The sequence below is a fragment of the Pinus tabuliformis genome, chromosome 1_2 (genome assembly GCF_031772625.1).
Source record: "Pinus tabuliformis cultivar Carrire ecotype Pingquan chromosome 1_2, CPIR1, whole genome shotgun sequence".
NCBI classification, from domain to species: domain Eukaryota; kingdom Viridiplantae; phylum Streptophyta; class Pinopsida; order Pinales; family Pinaceae; genus Pinus; species Pinus tabuliformis.
This window is the reverse complement of record NC_142298.1, coordinates 937,686,627-937,710,935: the sequence shown is the minus strand read 5'-3', so window position 1 is coordinate 937,710,935 and position 24,309 is coordinate 937,686,627. Positions and strand designations below refer to the sequence as shown.

Genomic DNA, 24,309 nt, shown 5'->3' with positions numbered 1-24,309 from the left:
GGGAAGAGCTTGATCTCACCATTGCCTTCTTCTTCTATCAAAACTTCATATCATTTAATGTTGCACGTTCACCTTTATTTGTTGAGATGTGCCGAGCTCTAACTCAAGGGGCCCCAGTAGGGTATGTGCCTCCTGGGTCAGAGACGCTGAGAACCACATTGTTGACGAAGGCAAAAAAAGAGGTGCAAAAAATGCTTGAGCCTATTATGGCATCATGGCCAACATCTGGGGTTAGCATTGTTTCTGATGGATGGACAGATCTAGCACGACACCCAATCATCAACTTCATGGTGTCTTCCTTGAATGGTCCAGTTTTCCTGAAAGCAGTGGATACACTTGGCGAATACAAGGATGCACAATTTATGGGTGAGTTATTTATTAAAGTTGTTGAAGATGTAGGTGTTGAATCTTGTGTGCAAATCATTACAGATAATGCACCTGTTTTCAAGGCCGCTGGCATGATTGTGGAAGCTAAATATCCACAAGTGTTTTGGACACCTTGCATTGTCCATTCATTGAACTTAGCACTGAAATCCATTGCTTCTGATGTGCTTTGGATTGGAAGCATTATTGAGGATGCAAGACATATCCGTAACTTTGTGCAAAATCATACAAATGCCCTCACTATCTACAAGGAGTACAGCAATCTATCATTGTTGAAGATTGCTAATACACGGTTTGCATCTTCATTCATGATGTTGAAGAGGTTGAGGGAGGTCAAGACTGCTCTTGGGTCCATGGTTATTTCTAAGTTTTGGTCTTTTTGGAGAAAGATCAGGCAGCCTCTAAAAGAGTGAAGGACACGGTACTAGATGATGGTTGGTGGGAGAGGGTAGATCTAATTATTCAGATCATGGGCCCTATCATCTCTTTGCTTCGAGTTGCAGATACAGACAAACCCATCCTAGGAGGGGTTTATGAGGGATGGGATTCCATGATTGAGTCTATGAGGAGCATTATTCTACAGAGTGAGTGCCCCCAGTATGAGACATCACCAGAGGCCTTCTGTGATACCATACATGATATTCTTGTCCGCGGATGGGACAAGAATTGTACACCTTTACATTGTTTGGCTCACTCATTGAACCCCAAATACTACAGCCATGAGTGGCTGAATGGTGGACCTTCCCGCAGATTCCCTCCTCACATGGATGGTGAAATCTCACAGGGGAGGAAAGAGGCATTGAGGCGGATTTATCAGGATAGTGCATTGCTTGCTGAGGTGGAGGATGCCTTTGCAGAGTTTTCCACTGGCACTGGTCGATTTGGAGGTTATGATGTGATTAGAGACAGGGGGGTTAAGAAGCCCTATTCTTGGTGGGCAAATCATGGGGCAACAAGCCCTCCTCTTCAGCAGTTAGCCATGAGGCTCCTCTCTCAGGTGACTTCATCCTCTTGTTGCGAGAGGAATTGGAGCACATATGGGAATTTGCATAATGTGAAGAAGAGCAGGCTTGAGCAGTCCAGGGCAGAGACAATGGTGTATGTGCACACCAACCTTCGTCTTATTTACAGGCAGAGGGAAGAGTGGTTGAGGGGAAAGACAAAGATGTGGGATGTCTTTCCTGATGATATGGGTCTGGACACCACTGTTGAGTTGGCATTGGCCAACATGGATCTCAGTGATCCAGTGCTTGAGCCTGTTAGATTTGATGACTTAGAGGGGTCAACCTCCATACCAGCAGATGCAGAGGCGACTATGGATACAGGGGAGGAGGAGGATGCAGAGGAGAGCAGTGGGGACCATGATGATGGGGACAGTGATGCTGATTCTGATGCTGATTGATGCCTTGAGGCTTGTATACCTGTAGTTGTTTTATATTTTCTATTTCTATTTGCCATTGGCATTGCACCAACACTACCTATGTAACACATTTTGATTTGATGACTTAATGAGAAAACTACAGTTGTCAGTGTGTTTATCTTACTATCTTGTAGTTGTAAGTTGTCTTTCAGTTATGAATTATGAATCATGATTTAAATTTTTAATAGATTTATCATTTATGTGACCAGTACCACTGACATTTATTTGAATTTTGTATGTACTATGCATGCTAATAGCTGTAGATGAAGATCTATGTTTGAAATCAATAAATTTGTATCATTAATTAAAATTTGTGTAAGAAATATGATAATATCTAATTTTTAATATATATATATATATATATATATTAATAAAATAATATATAATGTGTCCTAACGTGTCCTGTTCCGTGGGGTCAACGTGTCCCGAATCCGACACCAAGAATCCCGAATCCTACGTGTCCCGATCCCCGAGTCAGGTGACTTAGAGTACCACACATTGCCGAGAAGGAAACAGCAAATGAGATGTGGGAGGCCCTAAAGAAATTGTACCAGCATACTTCTTTGCAGAGAAGGATGTTACTAGAAAATCAGATGAGGTCATATCAGATGAAGAAGGGAGAACCAATTAACACCTTCCTCGGAGGACTGAATGAGATCCGAGATCAGTTGACTTCCATAGGAGCCCTGAATGCAGTCTCAGAAGACTGGGAGGTATTTGTCCAGAGTATACTGGGCAGAGGGACACTTCCACCTTGGGATGAGATGTGGGCGGCTCTTCGCCAAGAAGAGATCAGACGACAGACAAAGGCGGGAAGCAGCAGTAAGGGGATCAGAGTCAAAAAGGAAGAGGAGGAAGATGTTGCCCTAGCATCTGAGGGAAAGCAAGAAAAGCGAAAGAAGAATTTCTCCAAGATCAAGTGCTTCCACTGTGGGGAGCTGGGTCATTATGCGACCCAGTGTCTAAGGAAGAAGAGTAAGGGAGAGTCTTCCGAGACTAAGGCAGCGCCAGCAAGGGCAGAGAAGGAAGTGGAGATAGACGATGATTGTGCCATGAGTGCACACGCACCACTTGAGCGAAAGTGGGGAGACATCGAGTTGTAGTCAGGCAGACTACAGGCGATGAGGGGCAGGATCCTCGAGGTACCCAGCCTCTTGGATTAGACCATGCTACGAGAGCCCCGAAGAGGAGTAGCAGGACTGGCCGATGTGGGTAGAGATGGATGCGGATGGAGCAGCAGAGAGAGCTACAATGCAGGAGTCCCGAGATAGCGCGAGGCTAGCAGGCTGCAGCAGTGCGAGAGGCACAGGAGTGTTGCACCAATGCAGGATGGCACAGAGAGGTGTGCAACGGTGCAAGATGCAGGGAGTTGTTGCAGCAGCGTAGAGGTCAGAGAGGGAGCACTTGTCAACGGCAAAGGGAGCTTCAACATCAGCGGGTGTCTCTAGCCCAACAGAGAGGTCAAAGTTGGGAAATCAGTTACTTACTTCTCAATAATTGAGTTGCAGTGCAGCAGTGGGCAGCACGATGCAGCATGATGAGAGGAGTTGCAATGTGGATGCAGTGTTGGGAGAAAGGACGAGCAGCAGCACGGATGCAGAGGGAGCTGTCGTACAGATCCAGCAGTGTCAGTGGTAGAACCATGGGCAGCTGTACAGAGGATAGTGGGCAGTAGGCCTAGCATCAGCACAGGGACCAATGCTGGATGATCGGAGTAATACTCAGTGAGGAGTATTGCTAGAGCACAGTCCTCGCTAAGAGGGAGTGTTGATTTGTGGTAGCATCGAATGTGCTCTAACCACGAAATTTGGTGGAGAGGTTGGGGCACATGAAATCTCCAATACCTAAAAAGGGTTTGGGCAGATTCTAAACAGTTTAGGAGATATTAAAATAATTAATATTTTTAATGGAGTCCCTAAGTCTAAACTTAGGGAAATTAAAATATTAATGTGGATTAATATAAAACTGTGTTAGAATGGTCCAAAAGACATGGATCAAGCCAGATCTAATCTTAGTCGTCGATTAGGGACTTAATCTCGGTTGTTGATATGTCAATGAGAAAAGTATAAGAGGAGGCTTGAGGGTCACTTGGAGAGCACACCAGATGATCAATCATTCTATTCTCTAGAGCGGGGTTTGCTAAGAGAGATAGAATCAGTGATCGGAGTTGCAGCTGAGGGGCAGTGAGTACAGAGAGACAGAGAGGCAGATATAGTGCCGGGAGATTAGCGCAGGAGCCAGAGAGAGTGGCGCAGTAGCAGCCAAGGCTCACGCAAAGGCAGCCAGGAGCTGCGCAGTGCTTCAAAGAGGCCAGCGTTGCTGATGCAGAGGGCTAGAAGGTTGACGCAAGGCCAGCGCTGGGCAGAGAGAGGCTGACGCAGTCCAGAAAGGCTGACGCTGGGGTTTCTAGGGCAGATTGGAGCTGAGGAGCTGCCGGAGGGTTTATCCGGGGTTTCGGCTGAGACATTTGTCTCAAACTGAGTGGTACTACTGCCAAGGGCATTCTCTGTGGGGTAAGCCAGATTTGGCACCCAGATTGTACTCTGAAATTGCTTAATAAGAAAACTCTCAGATAGTTGCACCAGTTTTCCCGCATTGGGTTTTTCCAGGGACATTGGTCCAAAAATAACGGTGTCATTTTGTGTGCTTGTATCTGTTTCCTTCAGTTGATGATCTATAATATGTTGAGCATGCACTAGTGTTTATTTTCAATATTTACATTGTAAATAACTTGTTAAGTAACGGATCAAGTAGGTAGGAATAAACCAGTAAAGTGCATGGAGGGTTTCTAACTGGTAGACTTAGAAACTTCAACAACTGACTGGTCTCCCTCAATATATCTTCAACTGACCCTCAAGCCTTCTCTTATACTTTTCCTGTTGATGAATCAATGGCCGAGATTAAGTCCTTAATCAACAGCTAAGATTAAAATAGACTTGATCTTTGTCTCTTAGAAGCTTCTCATCCTTATCTTTATTAATACCCATTAATATTTTTATTTTCCTAAGTTTAGACTTAGGACCTCATTAAAAATATTAATTATTTTAATAACTTTTCATCCGGATGGAATTTTCCAAAACGATTTCAGGGTCTTGGAGATCTCATGGTCTTTAGTCTCTCCACCAATTTTCATGGCTAGAGCACATCCGATGCCACCCCAAATCAACATCAACAAGCCTAAAGTCACGTCTATTCAACCCCATCAACTAGTATATATTGAGGTGCCTACTACGTCATTTCACACATTCATTATCAAGAATATCTCTGCGATTTGGACAACAAGTTAGAGGCAGCTTGGGGCAAGGAAGACGTGGTTCTTGAGGAATAATTTTTGGGTGCATATTTGTTGTGAAAGAAAGCCGCAGTCCTAGGGAATCTTGAGCGAAGGCTAGACGGATTGTTTGAGGCAGCTTCGCCTGTGATTTAGTGTGGCTTCTCTATCAGATCAGGCAACTAGATTGAAGGTTAGTTTGAGGTCTAATCTTTCATGTTTTTATACTTTGGTTTGGGCCGCAGAAAATGCTATTACAACAGCTGGTTGCAAGCTCTTGTGGAGAGGCCTAATGACCTAATATGAGTCCTCTACCTCAGCCGCAGTCAAGGAAAGAAGGCCGTAGTATGAACATAGGATCTTACCCTAATTTGTGGGCAGATTCATGTTATTTTTAGTTCAAAGCTGCTGAAGGGTGCCTTGGCAAGGAACCTCAAGTCCTTGTTCATTGTTGAATGCCTAGAAGAGGTCAACGATAGGAGCAGTGCATTGGGAGAAGGTTGCTCAGTGCCTTCTTGGAACTCTAACCTGGCAGTAAGCTACATCATCCAGATTTGTCGTCTTTGCAAAACAGTAATTTGGCATATCCATTTGACTTATAATATTGTATTCTCTCTCTGCTGAACATTTGATATAATAATAAGAAGATTTGATCAAAGGGTTTTCCCCATCTTGGGGTTTTTCCCTGGCATCCGCCAAATCTGGTGTCCTCTTGTCTTGGCTTGTCTTCTGCATTTATATTTGATGTTCTTTCATCAGTCACTGTCATGGTTAATGTGATTACTTATGTATTAATGGAATTTTAATGGGCTAATGGATAAATGAAGTATCTGATCTAAGCAAATAACATGTTAACTCAAAAATTAACATGGTATCAGAGCTCAGGTGAGGACAAGCCCAAGGAAGAATGAAAGAGATAACAATCACCAAGGGAAATTTACTGACAAATCTCCATGTTCTCCCCTCTCTGCAAATTTGAAGTGTTCAGCTGTAACAATGCCAAGTTAGGGATCTTTGTTCTAAGGAGGAGAAGTATCCTTCAAAACTAAGATCTCCACTCTTGGAGGATTCGTTCTTATTACAGGGTGCTTGCGCAGTCTCTTGACCCTTATCACCTTCAATCTTGTTGTCTTCTATCCAACTTCGTACCGCTGGCAAAATGATTCAGGACAAATGATATATATATCCCAAATTCAGAAGTTCCGAATAGTATGTGATTCAGGATTAAAGTTTTTTAAACTTTCAGGTTTAGAGATTCACTTAAAACAACACAATTCTTATATTACAGACCTCAAACAGAAATATGCTCGAAGGCATGTGTGACATTACAGTTGGGTATCTTGGTCTGCAGTATCATATCTCACATTTGCAACAGAAATAAAACAGTGAGTATCTCGATTCTCTATGGTCAGGTGTTGTTTGGCATCTTACAATGGCTGGTATCCTCGCATTGATCTAGGAAACCTCGCTGACAGGTATTGAATCTGAGACTTTTGCTGTACCTTTCCCTCTTCAATTTTCATAGATCTCATCTACGCATAAGTATCACTATTCATACATGTCAAAGGTCCTGCTTCTCAGCATCCTTGTCTCGACACAATATCCATGTTTATATAGCATCATACAGTTGGCTCGGTCCCTCTCCTAATAGTATCGCAGCTCGCTCAATCTCATTCAGCACAGTCCCTTTTTACAGGTAACCTGATTTCCTTGTATATGACTTCTCTCTATTTGGCTCAATCCTACAGCTTGCAAGTCAAATGTATGGTTTGGTGCATTCCATCACTGCTAGGCACCTCGCATAGTTCTAAATCCATCGTACCTATTTTGGCTCATCGCATATGTAATTTTGCATTCTCGGCACAGTGGCTCTGAAAGTATGTTTCCAGCAATATATGTAAAGAGCAGGGAAGGTTTTCGTATGACAAAACCATATAGGAATCAGTGTATGGTTTCAGATCTGGGTATTGCATATATATATATATATATATATATATATATATATATATTGACATGGTTTCTGCAGGCAGAGCAATATAGGCAGCAACAATCAACATATATATAAAACAGTGCGAAACACGCATATGGATTTCCAATGAATGAATTGAATTGATGAGCAAAATGAAGCTCAATAATAATACAGAGATATTTACAGTAATAGAAACATCAATTTTCTATTAGGAAATAGAAACAATCAGTTTCATCTAAGAAACTGCTAAAAGGATAAAAATAGCAACAGCTAATAAGAATGAGCATTAAACACTAAATAGAATTATTCTAATAACCTCCCTTAATGCTCAATCTATTTACAACACCAATAGACCCTCTGAATTTTACAAACTTATCAGGACCAAGAGGCTTGGTGAAGATGTCTGCGGGCTGCTCTGTTGTGGGAACATATCGCAACTGAACGGATCCGTCTTCAACAAGCTGGCGAATGTAGTGGCAATGAGTTTCCACATGCTTTGTTCGTTCATGAAAGACTGGATTCTTGGCAAGTTTGAGCACTCCCTGATTATCACAAAACAAGGAAGTAGGACCTGTCTGGGAAACATGCATATCCGCAAGCATACGTCGAAGCCAAACTGCCTCACAGGATGCCTTAACTGCTCCCTGATACTATGCTTCTGTTGAGGAGAGAGCCACTGCCTGCTGCTTCTTACTAGTCCAGGTGACAGCACCGGATCCTAGACTAAACACATACCCAGCTGTAGATTTACGGTCATCAACCGAACCGGCCCAGTGAGAATCTGTGTAACCACTGAGTATAGGATCGGAACTTCGAGTGTATAGGAGTCCATAATCAGAAGTACCACGCACATATCGTAGCACACGCTTTGCTGCTATCCAATGATCAGCTTTAGGCACTGACATGAAGCAGGAAATATAGCTCACTGCAAAACTGATGTCAGGTCTGGTGGCAGTAAGGTAGATGAGACTGCCCACTAATTGCCTGAATAAAGTTTCATCCACAAGGGGAGAGGATGACTGAGCTGAAAGTTTGAGCCCTGGTTCCATAGGAGTCGTGGCCGGTTTTTAATCCTGCATTCTGAACCTGTCCACAAGATTTTTGGCATACTTGGACTGAGAGAGAAAGATGTGGTTCTCAGTCTGCCAGACTCAACCCCCAGACAGTAATGAAGAAGTCCCAAGTCTGTCATATCAAAGGTTCTGCATAAGTCTTGTTTAATCCCATGGATCAAATGGGCAGAGCTGCCAGTAATGATAAGGTCATCCACATAGACAACCACAAACAAGATATCATCACCAGTATGCTTGATATACAGGTTTGCATCAGATGGGCTCCGCTGAAAGCCATGATCTGTCAGGTACTGATCAATTTTCATGTACCAAGCCCGAGGAGCTTGTTTCAATCCATAGAGTGCTTTAGCTAATCTACACACTTTCTGTTCTTGACCGGCAATCTTGAATCCTGGAGGCTGTGTCATGTAGACTTCTTCCTGTAAGTCACCATTTAGGAAAGCACTCTTTACATCCATTTGATGAACTTTCCAATTGAACTGAGCTGCTAGGGCAAGGACAAGTCGTATGGTACTCATCTTGGAGCAAAAGTCTCCTCATAGTCGATGCCTTCCTTTTGTGAGAACCCTCGAGCCACAAGACGAGCTTTATACTTGTCTAGGGTTCCGTGCTTTGTATTTCACTTTATATACCCATTTGCAGCTGATGGGCTTTTTCCCTGCAAGAAGATCAAAAAGGGTCCACGTGTGATTCTTCTAAAGACTCTGGAATTCAGCTTCCATAGCATGTTCCCACTCAAATGTACCCTTAGCCTCTGAGTAGGTTTGAGGCTCAAAAATACTGTGTAGGTTAGCCATAAGAGCAAAATTTACTGTAGACTGCTGCTGTTTGCTCTTATGTCTAGAAGTTCTACCTTCAAGGAGTTCATCATCCCAGAGATCACCAATGGTTTTAGCCCACCATTTAGGCCGAAGAGTAGAGGAACCAATATCAGGAGGAGGTGGATAAGGCTCAAGAACAATAGGGGCAGCAAGAAGAGGGTTATTTTCCGGAGGAAGCTCAGGCAGTGTATTATCAAACACTGATGCTGCATCATCCCTCCCATCAGGTGGACTTACCGGAAGAAGAACACTGTGAGGCTGATCCTCAGAACACTGCTTAGAAGAAGAACACTGAAAGAATCCTCTGTCTTCATCAAATACTACATCCCGACTGAAGCTAAGACGACCAGTGACTATATCTATTAGTCTATAGGCCTTGTGATGATCATTGTACCCTGTCATCATGAGTTTCTGGCTTTTGGAATCCAACTTCGAGCGCTTAGCAGCTGGAATCCAAACATATGCAACTGAGCCAAATACTTTGAGGTGACTGATCTTAGGCTTACGGCCAGACCAAACCTCTTCAGGAGTCTTCCCCTTAGCAGCCTGAGTGGGTGATCGGTTAAGAAGATAAACAGCAGTAAAGACTGCTTCAGCCCAGAATTTGTTCGGAACACTCCTGTGTTGTAACATGGAACGAGCCATTTCAACAACCGTGCGATTGCGACGTTCGACAACACTGTTCTGCTGAGGAGTGTAGGGTGTAGTTAATTGGCGTTTGATGCCATGAGTATCACAGAAATTGGAAAAAGCAGAAGAACAAAATTCCCCCCCGTTATCTGTCCTAAGAGTCATGATATTACAGCCAGACTCTTTTTCAACTAAGGTTTTAAACTTCTGAAAGATACTAAATGCATCAGAATTATATTTTAGAAAATACACCCACATCTTTCTACTGAAATCATCTACAATAAGCAAAAAATATTTGCAAGCAGTGATAGAAGATGTATTCATAGGACCGCAAATATTAGCATGAATTAATTGGAGTACCTTAGATGCGTGCCAAGATTCTCCATCCTTGAATGAAGACCGATGTTGCTTGCCCACTTGACAGGCGCCGCATACGCCCAACTGCTGAGTCTGAATATCAGGTAACCCTGACACAAGTCCTTCCCGAGAAAGCTGAGAGAGATACTGCATGTTTAGATGCCCATATCGCTAATGCCACAGAGTGTTGATGCGAGAAACACGAACTACTAGAGCCACTTCTGGAGAATTACCAGTGTCAAGAAGCCTGTATATACCATGATCTTCTAGGCCAACAGCAACCGTAAGACTAGTCTCCCTGTCGATAATAGAACACTTGTGCGCACTGAACACTACATCAAGTTGAGGAGAGTTCCTCATAATCTGGCTGACCGATAGCAGATTAATTTCCATACCATGAACATAGTACACATTCAGGAAGATGAGTGTGCGCCCACCAGACTGGATCTGAACTGTACCTCTGCCAACCACTGTGTACTTTTCACCTCCGCCAAATACCACGGAATCACTGAAAAGTGAGAAGTCAATAAACCAGTCACGCCTGTGAGAGAAATGGCGTGATGCACCAGAGTCAATGTACTAGGCAGAAGACGGAACATGATCTGAAGACCTTTTAGCCATAAAGGCGTAAAAGGCAGAATCTGTCTACTCGGAATGTTCTGCAACATTCGCTGTCTGATGGAGCCCTCCCTGTTTCTTCTGTTCAGAGGCAATCCTCTGTCGGCAATCTTTCTTCATGTGGCCGAACTTGTGACAGTAATTACACTGCACACTTTTCTTCCTAGCAGGATCAAAAGGCTGAGAAGAACCTTTCTGCTGAAAGGACTGAGAGGACTGATATTTGGCAGCAAAAGCATTTTCTGAGGAGGCTGATGCGGCACCACTACCAAACTGTTGTTTCCAACGATCCTGCTGCATGAGTTTGGTGCATAACTCCGGAAACTTTAGATCAAAATTAGTGGAGGTAATGTTGAGTGTTTCTATGAAGTGCTCATAAGATTTTGGTAGACTTTTCAGAGTGATGACTACCATATCTTCTTCCTCCATGGTGCGACCAATGGCTTCGAGCTGATCTCGAATGTCTTTAATCTTGTTGAGATGTTCCTGTAAAGACATATGTTCGTCCATCATGATGGAGAACAACTAATTTTTGAGAAAGAAAGCTCTGCTCTTGTCAGATGTCTCGTGCAGTTCTTTCAACTGTTGCCAGATCTCGGCAGCTGTCTTGCCAAAAGGAATCTGCGATAACTGATCATCAGTCACAGAGAGCTTGAGGAGCATAACGGCCTCTCGATTTCGATCATCAAACTTATCTTGATCGGTACCAGCTGTACCGGGACGGAGCTCTTTGCCCAAAACGAGCTGATCAAGACGCCTGTATTCAAAAATGGTCAACATTCTTTGTTTCCAGATGTTATAATTGCTGCCATTAAAGCGTTGACTGCCTTCCAACATCAGATTGGTTAGCGAAGCCATCTGCACGTTTCTCAAGGTACAGAAAACAGCAAAGGAATCTGTCGAGGATTATAAGGGCAATTTATCTGGCACGAATTTTAATGCAAATGCCGGCTGATCCGGACAAAAAACTCACAGATGATGGTGTAGATATGAAGGAATGCTAAAAACAATTTTTTCACGCAGACCAAAAAAAACTGATTTTTCCACGCAGATTTTACACTTGTTGACTGTAAAAAGAAAAACTGTTACGTACTTACGTGATACCCCCTCGGCTCAGATTCGTCGCGCGGAAAAACAAAAAAAAAACTTCTGATTAGAGTATACTGGAGGTACTGGAAAATGCTTGGAAAAAAATTGTTGCAAAACTCCCTGCAGCGTATTGACGTCGGTTCAATACTCAGTTTCCGAGGAATATTCAAGCCCGCGGACGTCAATACACTCTGAAATGCTAGCTGGGAATCGAACCCATGATGACCACTCTCTCCAGCTGTACTGCCCGCAGTAGTGTCTTCGAACAGGCAAAAGATATCGTCCTTGACGGTAAAGGATCGTGGTAACAAAGATGCTTGAAGTAGCTCTGTCGAGGATTATAAACGCAAATTGCCCGTCCAAATGTCCAACAACATGACTGGCAGGATATGGCGCACGATCCCTTAGGATTTTATAAGCTTCGATCACAAGTAAAACCTTTGCTGCCTCAGACTCGGTCTTCGAAAACCCCGCGTGCAAATTTCTCGAAAACCCCGCGTGCTCGTCGCCTGCGAATTTCTCCGAGACTTTCTGTGACTTTTTGTCGCTTTCCTCGCCGCTCTGATATGAAGACGCTGAGCTCTGATATGAAGTTGAAGGGACGACTGTTGGTTTCGTGGCCCGACTACAATTCCTCGGTGGTTAATCTGTTGACTTCTGTTGACGTATGTCAGGTGGTGGATTGTATTTCGCGTGGATTCAGATCTCCACTGATTATCCAAAAAAAATTCCACTGCCTCTCCAACGCTGCCACGGTGTGATACTGGCAATGTGATAGCGGCGGATTCGATCCGGACTTGTAACAAATAACCTGTGTGTAGAATGAAACCCAGATTCTGAGGAAGAAAAAAAACTGAATCGTGGAGCAGAACAACTATGATCAAATGGAGTCCAATGTAGGCATGTAGCAAGAAATCCCGTAGAAAAACCAATGTTCGCACGCTGAATTGTTTTAATGCAACCACAATCAATCGATTGCAGTACCAGTTTCCACGGAATGGCCCAGATCCACTGAAGAAGAGAAAAAATTCTCTACAGAAGAGCAATTTCGAAATAAAGCAAAAAAATACCTTGCTCTGATACCATAAAACAGTGCGAAACACGCATATGGATTTCCAATGAATGAATTGAATTGATGAGCAAAATGAAGCTCAATAATAATACAGAGATATTTGCAGTAATAGAAACATCAAGTTTCTATTAGGAAATAGAAACAATCAGTTTCATCTAAGAAACTGTTAAAAGGATAAAAATAGCAACAGCTAGTAAGAATGAGCATTAAACACTAAATAGAATTATTCTAATAATATATATACATTCAGTCAGTATTGGTATATGCATGGCTTTCGTGCAAACCCAGAATCAGTTATGATATTTTTGGCCAACTATTGAAGTTTGGAAATCCTTATCAAAGTTACGATCAGTCATGGCCTTTGGTAGTGTGTTTATTTCTTATGTCTCTCTATTGAACTTCTTAGTTTCTCTTCCTCTCAAAGCCTTGAAAAGAAGCCTAGCACGTTTCACCTCAAATTTAAGACTGTCTCAATGGAATAGAAGTTGAGTCTCCCATGCAAGAAGGATAATTACTAGATTAAGGAACCTCATCTACCTGCTCTCAGTTTTCTAAAGATAGTATGAATAACATCCATCACATATACATTATCATGATCAGCTCATATATATGCTTGCAGTTTGATCAATTAAGCTGTCCTGTGGAATCTTATTTATATACAGTAGCAATATCTATGATTCTATATTGAAATCCTACCGTATATCAGTAAATATTTGATCACCTTAAAGAAAATCTACAGGCATTAAGAATATTTGAAGTAGTGCAGATCTGTGTTTCAGAGGCCAGGATCCTTCATACAATTTCATACTTTATGCAGTGAGAAGGATCAATTGAACCAGACGGAGTTGATCTGACCTGTTGTCTTTTAGAAAGGTCTAGCCTCAGCAAAAAAAGACTTCAGTATTCCTGTAAAGATAACCTCTGTCGGATCCTCCTCCATTATCAGGTACAGTTTAGATCTTTATTGAAGAATGTTGCTATGGCATTCACTTATAAACCTATGTTAAGGAGAATTGTGATCCAAATGATATGATGTGGATCTAAGGAATCATAAAAGGTAATTTATACTTGAAGATCTCAAGTCCAAGAGCTACTATAATATAGGTGTTTAAATGAGCCATATTAAGTTACTATATGCCATCTAAGATTATTTTGAGAATTTCAATAGTTACAGGATATATCAAGGATATATCATCTTAATGATACAGGATACCAGAATCTACGCTACTGAGATTATGTATAGTTTGTCTGAATCGAATGGAATACAACATGCAGGAAATATATGATCAGGTGATGGTTGGAATCTAAACAAAGAATGATAACTAGAAGAGGGGAATGAATACATCAGCTCACCAAGACTCTTCACTAGATGTAATCAGTATGTAGTGCCTCATTGTAAATATGTCTTGCCGAGGATCTTCATATTAAATTTGGTCTATGATAAGACCAAGGATCTTTTAATATATATCATACAGATCTTACACTAAGTTCATTTTCAGTACTCAGATATAACCTGAATAATTGGTTGAATCACTATACAGATCTTCAAGATTGGAATGATACTTAGGCAAAAGCCTAAACCTTGGCAAAAAGATTTGAAGTCTCACCTGAAGCTTTTTCTCTTAAAAGGGAGTGCATGGAACTCTGGAATAGTTCTTTGTATCAATTCATTGTTGTTTAGAATCATTGTTGGGCAAAGCATGTCTGGTAAGTTAGCTGATATAGTTGAGGAGCAGAATGATGAAGGCTAAATGATCAATTGAAATAAGACTTCACAGGGAGCTATAAAATAGCCCGATGACTCTTCTTACCTGAAAAAGGCAGGACACGAGCACAAAAAATGATATTTTTGACAATGCCTTTGATATATCCCTATTACTTGAAAAGTTGCATAATCATTAACCTAAGGGTCTAAAGCAAGAAAAGGAACAGGTTTCAGGTGGCTTCACGACTGTGTTTTGGCAAGGTCACTGCCTCCATATTTAGAGGGAGTTATGGACAAAACCATTAGAGTTGATTTCTTTTAAAAGGACCCAGTCTCAATAAGGTGAAGAAGTCACTGATCTGCATATGTATACCTTGTGAGATCCCTGTTGTACTTGATTAATCACAGTATCAGTCATATGCCTCACTATAAATTGATCTATGGATGAACCTCATATATTGAATAACTTCTCATTGAAATATCTCTATGATGTTATTATCTCCTGGAAGCTAAGACACCATGAATATTCTGATGATAGCCCAGTTGACAGTTTGATATCTCATGATTTGGGTATACTAGAAGCACTGCTGAGACTGAAGGTTCTTAGCAGCAAGTTTGTCTTATGAAAACAACTCATCCATGAGCCATTTGAATATCATACATTGGAGAACCTCCAAGCTTTATCACTATTGATGAGATATGCAAGAAGCAGAGGATTGCTAAGTGCTACCAAGAATCAATATGTTTGCTGCTGAATAGAGCTATGAGGCTCCCATTGATCTAGTCTTGACTTTCAAAAAGCAGCTTGGCACTATTCCTTATATGAAGGGATCCTTGATCAAGATTGAACATTGAGCTCTAGGAGCTCCTGGGGGCTTGGGGTACTTATTGAGCTATGAGCGACCATAGGGTGAGTGGTTCACCTTCCCCTATTGATGCGTTGTGTACAGGGTGAGTTGTTCACCTTCCCCTATGATATCCCATGGTGGTTGACATGTGTGTAGGGTGAGTGGTTCACCTTCCCTTACTGTTGATAACATATGCATAGGATGATTGGTTCACCTTCTCCTCTGGCATATGAGGAGGATGAGTGGTTCACCTTCCTGCGGATACCCCAGCGAGAGATGCATATAGGCATCTGTTGACATATTGGTGAGACGTGGTTCATCATTTCCCCACATGTAGGATGCTTATTCCCTACAATTGCGGACACATGTGTGTAGGGTGAGTGGCTCACCTTCCCCTACTGTTGATAACATATGCATAGGATGATTGGTTCACCTTCTCCTATGGCATATGAGCAGGATGAGTGGTTCACCTTCTACTGTGGATACCCCAGTGAGAGATGCATATAGGCATCTGTTGACATGTCGGTGAGACATGGTTCATCCTTTCCCCACATGTAAGATGCTTATTCCCTACAATCTGCAGTTGGCATGTCGGTGGGATGTGGTTCATCCTTTCCCCACGTGTAGGATCCTTCCTACCATTGTTGGTTTTCATGCGTGTAGGACGTGGTTCATCCTTTCCCTACTCTCGATGTTTTGCATGCGTGTAGGATGTGGTTTATCCTTTCCCTATGATGATTGTGGTATGTGACTGTAGGAGGTGGTTCATCCTTTCCCTACGTGTGATTATGACATGTGTTTGTAGGATGTGGTTTCCCCTTTCCCTACACGTGGTTGTAAGCAGGATGTGATATATTCTTTCCATGTTGATGTTTTTGCATCATCTTACCCATGTAGTTTGGGACTCATGGGAAGTACCTCTCATCTGACCAATGAGTTGGGAAAAGTGGTTTGGGACCATAGCACTACCAATGGACGCATCGTGTACTGTTGTACTCCCTATGTCTAGGATGAATGATGTTTCTTCAACTTGATCACTTGGGATCATGTCCAATTGGAGTTCACCCTTTGGGTATGTGGACTAACTTTTGTCGGTAGAGAGTGGCAAGGTCTTGTGATGCACTTTTGATCGATTCTTCTTTATTCATACAAGTGTTCAGCAGAGCGGAGCAGAGATGAGATACAAAGATGGTTCATGACGACAGGATGGCATGATGATTGATAATGGATGGATTGGCAGGTAGAATTCTTCCTAGTTGAGAGGGAGTGTTAAAATTGGCAACCACAGCCAAACTCCACTTTAGACAAGTCCTTTAGGAAAGATTATTATGGCATTAAATTCCTCTTTTCGAGAGGGCCAAAATCAACCTAAAGATCATCGAATTTGGTTAAGGAGAAGTGTGATTTTGAATTTATGTTTCTCTCATCTAAAATCAACAAGGTTGGCCTCACCTATATGTCGGCCTCGCCAGACTTGGCTTATGCTCTGCATTTATATTTTATGTTCTTTCATTAGTTACTATCATGGTTAATGTGATTACTTATGGATTTAATGGAATTTTAATGGGCTAATGGATAAATGAAATCTCTGATCTAAGCAAAGAACATTTTAACTCAAAAGTTAACATGAAGGCAATATTATGAATAAAAATATATATAAAATAATACAAATAATGTAAAACAATAATAGTAATAAATAATGATTAATTAGTAACTAGTGAATGAAAATGTGTGTCCTTAAACACATAACCGTTAGTGAAGAGGTACCTACCTAGGGTATATAAGCAGGCCCTCACCCTCATTGTAATCATCATATCAATTCTATATACATTACTTAATATACAATTACTTGTCCTACAATTGATGTCTTTGTCTTCAAAATATTCTAAGGATTACTCCATTGCGTATTCAAACTTTGTTCATTACATTGGTATCAAAACATTCCTCTTAGTAAACAAATTTTGTTCGTTACAAACGCATGGATATAATTAGTAGTTTGTGGCTGCCCTTTTAGGCCAACTTGATAATGTAGGAGATTTACATAAAAAATAATTTTATCCTTTGATACACAATGCCCAATAATGCTCTAGACTATAATGACTTCATGACTCAGCCCTAGCAGCCTTCAATGGAAGCTTCAATCTAGAAATAAAATAATCAAACCATGAAACCCATGCTAATAAATATTTTTTCTTTCATATTAAAATTCTCTTTTTCTTCCTTTTGACAATTACATTACATCATGACTCAAATATAATTATATATTACTTGACTAAAAAATCAAATGTAAGTTTTCCTCGTCCAAGTTAATGCATATAAATCAAAAAGGAAAAAGGAAGTATAGTTTCTTTGTCTTTCTGCACACAGAACAAGAAAACAGCAAGCCGATTTTGGAAATCAACAATTTAACGTTGCTGTTTTATGGTCAAAAATGCACTGAAAAGTAATTAAATATGCTTAGCGTATATTCTCTATATCCCATCCTCCCGTCCCCCCATCCCGAAAGGCAATGAAACATAGGTTTTTAGGTGTTCTTAATTTTTTTTAATTAGTTTTAAAAGTTTGTTTTTAAAAATTATCAAGAGTGTTAGGTTGTTTTTTGCATTTTATTTTTATTTTTTAAGATTTGCATTATGCAAGTTATTTTGTATTTTTTTTTTAATTATTTACACTGGGAAAACATATCATAATTTAGTTGTCAAACTAGCAGCGGGGACAGCCAGTTTTATTATTATTATTATTATTATTATTGTAATAATATTTGTTCATATAATAGTGTAAATTAAAAAAGAGAAAATAATAAACAAATTTTCATGTTTCCAATTTAGGGTTGATTTTAACATTTTTATTTGCAAAGGTATTACTTGTCAAGGCGAAGGTATTTTAAAATTGGTGCTACTGGATGCATCACTTTTCAATTCAAGGGTCAATTTTCTGAAATGTTATTGGTTGTCAAGCTTGTAATTTCAATAAAGTTGCAATTTTAACGATTTTGCTAAAAAGGGTGCTACTAGTAGTAGCACTTTATATTCAGGAGTTGATTTTTGGTATTTTTGATGGAAAGAATGGGTTTTTTGTGCCCAAGTTTTAGTGTTGAGGTGATGGTTCTTGTTAAATCAGTAACTATGTTAGGCTGGTTGTTTTTAAGTGTTTGTGTGGTGTATCTTGATGATCTATATGTGATTGTCATTGGTTTATATGTTGTTAGTTTTGTTAGTTTATAAAAATCTGATAAAGGGATAAATGAAGGAATGCAACCTACGATAAATCTTTAACATTGCATCTTAATCACGTAGCCACTATTGTACACGCCTACGCTGAAACCACCTTCCTCCAGGAAACTTGAATATGCCAATGGACTAGACTACGTCAAACCTATGTCAGAAACATTCCAAAGATCTCAGGTCTATGACAGAGCCAATGGGGCAATGCTAATTATTCAGGTTTCTTTGGAACCTCTGAAAAAAACCAAGAATTATAAGGGCATTTTTATATGATTTACTGCGTATTATTTTAATATTTTATCCTAGGTAATCCTCCACTAATCTTTCAGGGGGTGGGGGATGACAGACCCCATGCGACATTTTTCAATATCTTGACGAAAGTTATCAGAATTGGAAGTACACGAAGACCGAGAAAGCCAAACTCTTGGATCAAAGTGAGAACCAGGGAAAATGTTGGAAAAATAACTAGTCGTATAAAAATTAATTGAATATTCAAATTTTAATAAAAAAATTATATATTCATGTATATCAATGTATATCCACGTCATTAGCCACCAAATATGAAATGTTTTCTTAGTAGCATGGGATGGTGAATACAGAAGAAAGAAAGAAAGAAATTATTTTAACGTTCACGAGGCTAAAGATAGCCTATGGGACAGATTGTTTTTTCATCTGCTTGATGTATTCGGCCCTTTTTTTGTGAAGCTTCACAATAAATGCTCCCGTCTTCTCGACAAACCCCTTGTTAAATAGATTATCCCAAGAGTTAGCTGCCAGCGTATCTGCATAACTTTCCCTGTTGTCTTTGAAGACCTCACATTCTAAAATGAAATGTTTTTCTGTTTCCACTTTTCCGGAAGAACAAAAAATGCATACCCTTTCCTCCCACACTTCCTTTGGCCTTTTCCAGCGCCCTGTTTCACAACGGAGTTGATGAGAATTAGTCCTTAACTGAGCAATAAGAATTTTGGCTCTCCAAGAGATATTGGCCTCTATGTATGCTTTTGGTTGATGATTATGAGTGGGATTAAACACTTCAATATAGTAATTTTTCTTTCTTCCTAGCTCCTTCTCCCAAGTACGTTTGTGGAACTTTTCCATAACAAAAGCTTTTATCTCTTTGTTGTTTATGGGGCACGCGTTCAAGCAAATATCCCATTTACTAAACCATTTGTTATTTTGTTGCATCCAAGTTTTTTTGCTCTTACACAATCTATCATTAAAGACAACCTTAGGCCATCTACCATCTTCCACTTGCTCAATTTTTTTTAAATAACTTATGACTCGCACCATAGTAATTGCTTCAATAGGAGCAGCCCCTGTTTCACTTAACAAGATATCATAAGGCACTGCACTTTTAATCTTAAATTTGTTTGTAATCAAACGCTTCTGAATTTTCTCAATTTGTCTCCACTGCATGTCGGAAGTACTGCTAGCCCACAGTTCACAACCATATAGAATCACTGGAATCACTAGAAGCCCAAAAAGAGTTTGAGTGGTCTTCCAGTCCCATAACTCTGCCTCTCTACACCTATTTTGAAAAGCATAAAATGCTTTCCAACCCCCCAAAGTTCTTTTATTTCTACAACCATTCCAGCTTAGATTTTTGTTGAAGTCAACTCCTAGGTATTTGTATTCCGTAACTTCTTCCACAATGTTGCCTTCAAAGTAGAACTTATGTTGGTTATGTTTTCTTTTCTTAGAGAAGACCACTACTTTCGTTTTGCTGATATTGACTTGCATCCCCACACTTCTACAAAAATGCTCAAGGGATAGTAAGTGCTCTTGCAAACCAAGCGCCGATTTAGCAATCAGAATAAGGTCATCTGCATACAAAAGAAGCCTTATAACAAACTTGCACAAATAGATACCATCACCGCCTTGCGAATTTAACCACTCCTCAAGCTTGTCGATATATAAACCAAAAAGGGTAGGAGACAGTGGGCAACCTTGCTTGACCCCGATATCGCTTCTAAAACTTTCAGAAATGCCTGCCGAATTTCTAATTTTGACTTTCACCTCTTCATACAGCCTATGCACAGCTGCTCTCAAATGTTTAGGAACCCCAAGTTCCTCCATTCTTTGCCAAAGTTTATCCCTAGGAACCGAGTCAAACGCTTTTCTGAAATCAACAAAGCAACAAAAGACTTCTTCCTTATTCTCCCAAACTTTTTCAGTGATGTGCCTTAAAGTTATGCAATGATCAACTGTTGAATGATTAGGTCTAAAACCTGCTTGTCCTTTAGCACGCTTATTTCTTTCTTCTGCCCACTTGCTAATTTTGTTTTCTAGCATGCTTTCAAATAGCTTTGCAAACAAAGGGTTTATCATGATGGTCCTATAATTGAAGGGATTATTGATGTCACCGCTCTTTGGAGGGATGAAACTTTGGATGTTTCAACGAACTCAGAAAATACAAACATTGAGGCTCGAAATGACCAGTAAAATGGAAAGAATTTATACTTCATATCATCAAAATCATCCCTGTCGTGCTACAAGTAGCTCAGAGGCCATCCAGCCCAGGTCATCATCTGCAAATGCTATTAGCAAACTCTTCACAAACCATGTTCACGAGGGATCAATATCACCCTAGACATTGCAATCTGCATGAGTTGTTTGGTTCAGCAATTGGTTGTACCTCAATCAAATATTATACTACACAGTGACTAAATCATTTAATTGTTGTCGTTCGAAATGGTTTGTATTATTCATGTGTATGCAATCAAAGATAGATCAATTGCACTCACAACCAGAGGTGTTAAAAGTTTGACTATATCTGAACTCAAGATTTTGTAATCGAGAGCATTCGCTGCCAAACAGCCTCCACTAATTGGCTGCAAAAAAATTCAAAGACAGTCTGAAAATTCAATAAATGTGTTTGAATTTGAATTAGTGTTACCAGACTCTGCGAGCACTTGCGAGTCGAAGTCGGCTCGACATGCCAAAGACCCGAATCGAATCTAGGCAAGCCAAACTCGCGTTGACTGAGTTTGGCTCGCGACTGTGCAATTAAGCGTGATTCGATCTTTGACTCGGTGATTCATGCGATTTTTTAGGTTAACGATTATGGGAAAAGGGTTCGTGGTGCGCGCAGGTGTGGAGTCAGGGCGGAGTCAGGGCGCAGTATTTGGATTATGTTTTGACTCATAACATATATGAAATACATGTTCATCCATGATATTTTGGACATATATAAATATTATGCATTGTTTGGACCTGGCTTTATTGAATACCAATGAAAAATGTTAATTATTTTTTTTAATTTAATTTAATATATATTTTTTATTTATTGTATTCACTGATTTTTTATTTTTTTTATTAAAACTCTTTGCTCTTTTTTGCCTCGTGATTTATTGCCAGGCATTTGAAACATTGAATATAAATTTTTAATGTCTAGAGCAACGAATAATAGAACTTAAAAACTTTGAAAGTGCTTCCCTCAATGGACCTTGGCTCTTTGTTAAAGAGGCATGTGTTTGCCCAAGGTATCTTTGCTATCACTGAAATATATAAGCTGGATGTGTATAGGATCCTGGTCGCTTGGATTGTAACCACGGGCTTCAATGAAAAGAGTGTGACGCGAATAGAGGGGGACGTCATTATATAGTGTTGGAATAGGACGTAGGAGGAGGCGCACTTATATTTTATGATTTATCCTCTCTCTTTTTATCCCTTTTTTGTATGGGGTTTTGTGTGTTTTCTTGGGCAGCAGGTCAAACCTGTTCTGAACAGGCTTTTTCTTGTCCAAAGCAGTTGTTCAGAAGTCTTAATCCTTCCTGGTTTTCTTTTTTGTTCGGAACCAGACTGTTTTCTGCATAACCGGTCCAAATTGGCAAGCCTGAATCAGCTGGTCTGAACTGGAACTGGGTCGTTGTGATAAAAGTGAACTAGGGTCGTTGTGATAACAGTGAACTAGACCAGGACTCCTGGAGTGATATTAGGATAATATTAGGACTGCCACTTTTAAAATTACGACCATGTGAATGGCACATAGTACTTTAGGATCTTATGAAAGTATGACCAAGTATTTACACAATTTTTTTCACTATTATTTATTGGGATAGATATGTCTATTGAAATTCTTTTGGTTCTTTGAATGTCGCAGGCTTCTGCTTTATTAGCTTTGCCACTCTTTGGTATCTTGATGTTATATCCATCGATTTGTAGGTAAGTTATATCTTCAAAACTTCTCTCTTGCTCTTGTCGTTGACATTGAATAGTTCTCCAACAAAATTGTCTCTTAAAGGATTTTTTTTGAAGATGTTGGTTTTTAATATTGATGATGCAGTGTGAATAGAAAGGCTGTCAAACCTGTCCAACGAATTCACGCTGGCAATGGTCGTAAAAAACCAAACCAGAGGCATCCTGATAGCTAAAATCCACAACTGGCAGAAATTTTTATGATGGATAATTTTTTGAACCTTACAGTTCAAGAAAGTAGGAATTTTTGGATGAGTTTTAGATTTTTGTTTTGTTGGGAAAGCAGGAGACAGATGTTGTAGAGTAGTTCATACAGCCTTTGGAATATTCTTGTGTTTAGGTCGTTTGTTTTTCTCTTTGATGTGTTTAAACATTTGACTTATCTCAGTGTATTATGGTGTAGACATTTGTAACTTTTATTAGAGCATTGGAATTTTACAAGGTTCTTTGAGTAGCTGTTGGTAGGTGAGGGTTTAAACCGATGTCCATTTCCAAAAGAGTTCTGAGGGATTTCTTCTGTGCCGAAGCTCTAAGAATGATAATTAATCTTGTATTTTTCGCTGTTATGTATTGCCTCCGCCTTTGGAGTTTAAATGAGAGTTTTGGTTCTTGGCCTCATGAAAGGTCATTTCTATAACAACCCCGATTATTATGAAGATACATGATCAAATGAATTCCATTTATCGATCTACCTGATATATGAAGACCTGAAATAGAGATTTGTGTATGCTATATTACTAGAATTTTGGTTTAGTTGACAGTTTAGGCCCTTAAATTGTCTGTTCGTAATGCATTTATCTGTCCTCTTCTTATTATTCATGACTAAAACAACGGTAAACAGATAATTGGATGTGTTTAATATTCACAAGGATCGCTGTTCTCTTAAACGTGGTTGCAAAACTATTTTATTTTTTGTGATTATCTTGTAGGAAACGAGACTAAAATAAACGTAAACAGAAAATTGGATGTGTTTAATATTCACAAGGATGGCTGTTCTCTTAAACGTGGTTGCAAAACTATATTTTTGTGATTATCTTGTAGGAAACTGCAATCTGTAGTCAAATTGACTTTTACAAGATATGCAATTGCGAGGTGGGATTAGTTCAAGTAACGTTTTATTACCATTCTTCACACTTGAGATTTTGAACCTATACATATTACACAGGATGGTGTTCTATTACGAAATAGTAAAAGTAGAGTTGAGGCTCTATTATTATGCTTCCTAAGAGATTGATAGAATCTTGAGGGTCTCATACTTATGAAATTAACAGAATCATGTAGAAGTTTTTTACCTTTAGTGGACATTGTTATCCACCTCCAGAGTTCCTTGGAAGCATTAACATACTATTTCATGGCTTGTTTCAGATCCAATCACTTCACCATAGAATCATGAAGATATCTTTGTCATGAATAAGTAAATCCAATTCTAATTTTTTTTTGAGAGTGAAATTCTTCTGAAGATATCTTTGTCATGAATTAAGGAATCCAATTCTAAATGTTTTTTGAGAGTGAAATTATCAGGTAAGTTGTAAGTTTGTAACTAAGCTAGTTATTTATTTTCCATGCAGGTCCTTAGCAGGGGTAATAGGTTGCTTGTTGCATATCTTTAAGAGGCAACATAGAGTAGT

General features: G+C 39.8%; 1 protein-coding gene across 10 annotated transcripts in view; it reads left to right on the top strand.

Annotated features, from left to right (window-relative positions):
- The window catches only part of LOC149209028 (uncharacterized), a 369,369-nt gene extending 345,935 nt beyond the window's left edge, over window positions 1-23,434 (top strand). For 9 of the 10 annotated variants that reach the window (XM_089396260.1, XM_089396263.1, XM_089396258.1 and 6 more), the window contains 2 exons: window positions 22,587-22,648; window positions 22,770-23,434. In XM_089396260.1, the coding sequence (XP_089252386.1) occupies window positions 22,587-22,648; window positions 22,770-22,857 (150 nt within the window). In that variant the 3' untranslated portion in view covers window positions 22,858-23,434. Of the gene's footprint in view, window positions 1-13,521; window positions 13,543-22,586; window positions 22,649-22,769 lie in introns of those variants that run through there. The other variant, XM_089396259.1, reaches the window with a different exon arrangement.
- The last annotated feature ends 875 nt before the right edge of the window (window positions 23,435-24,309 follow it).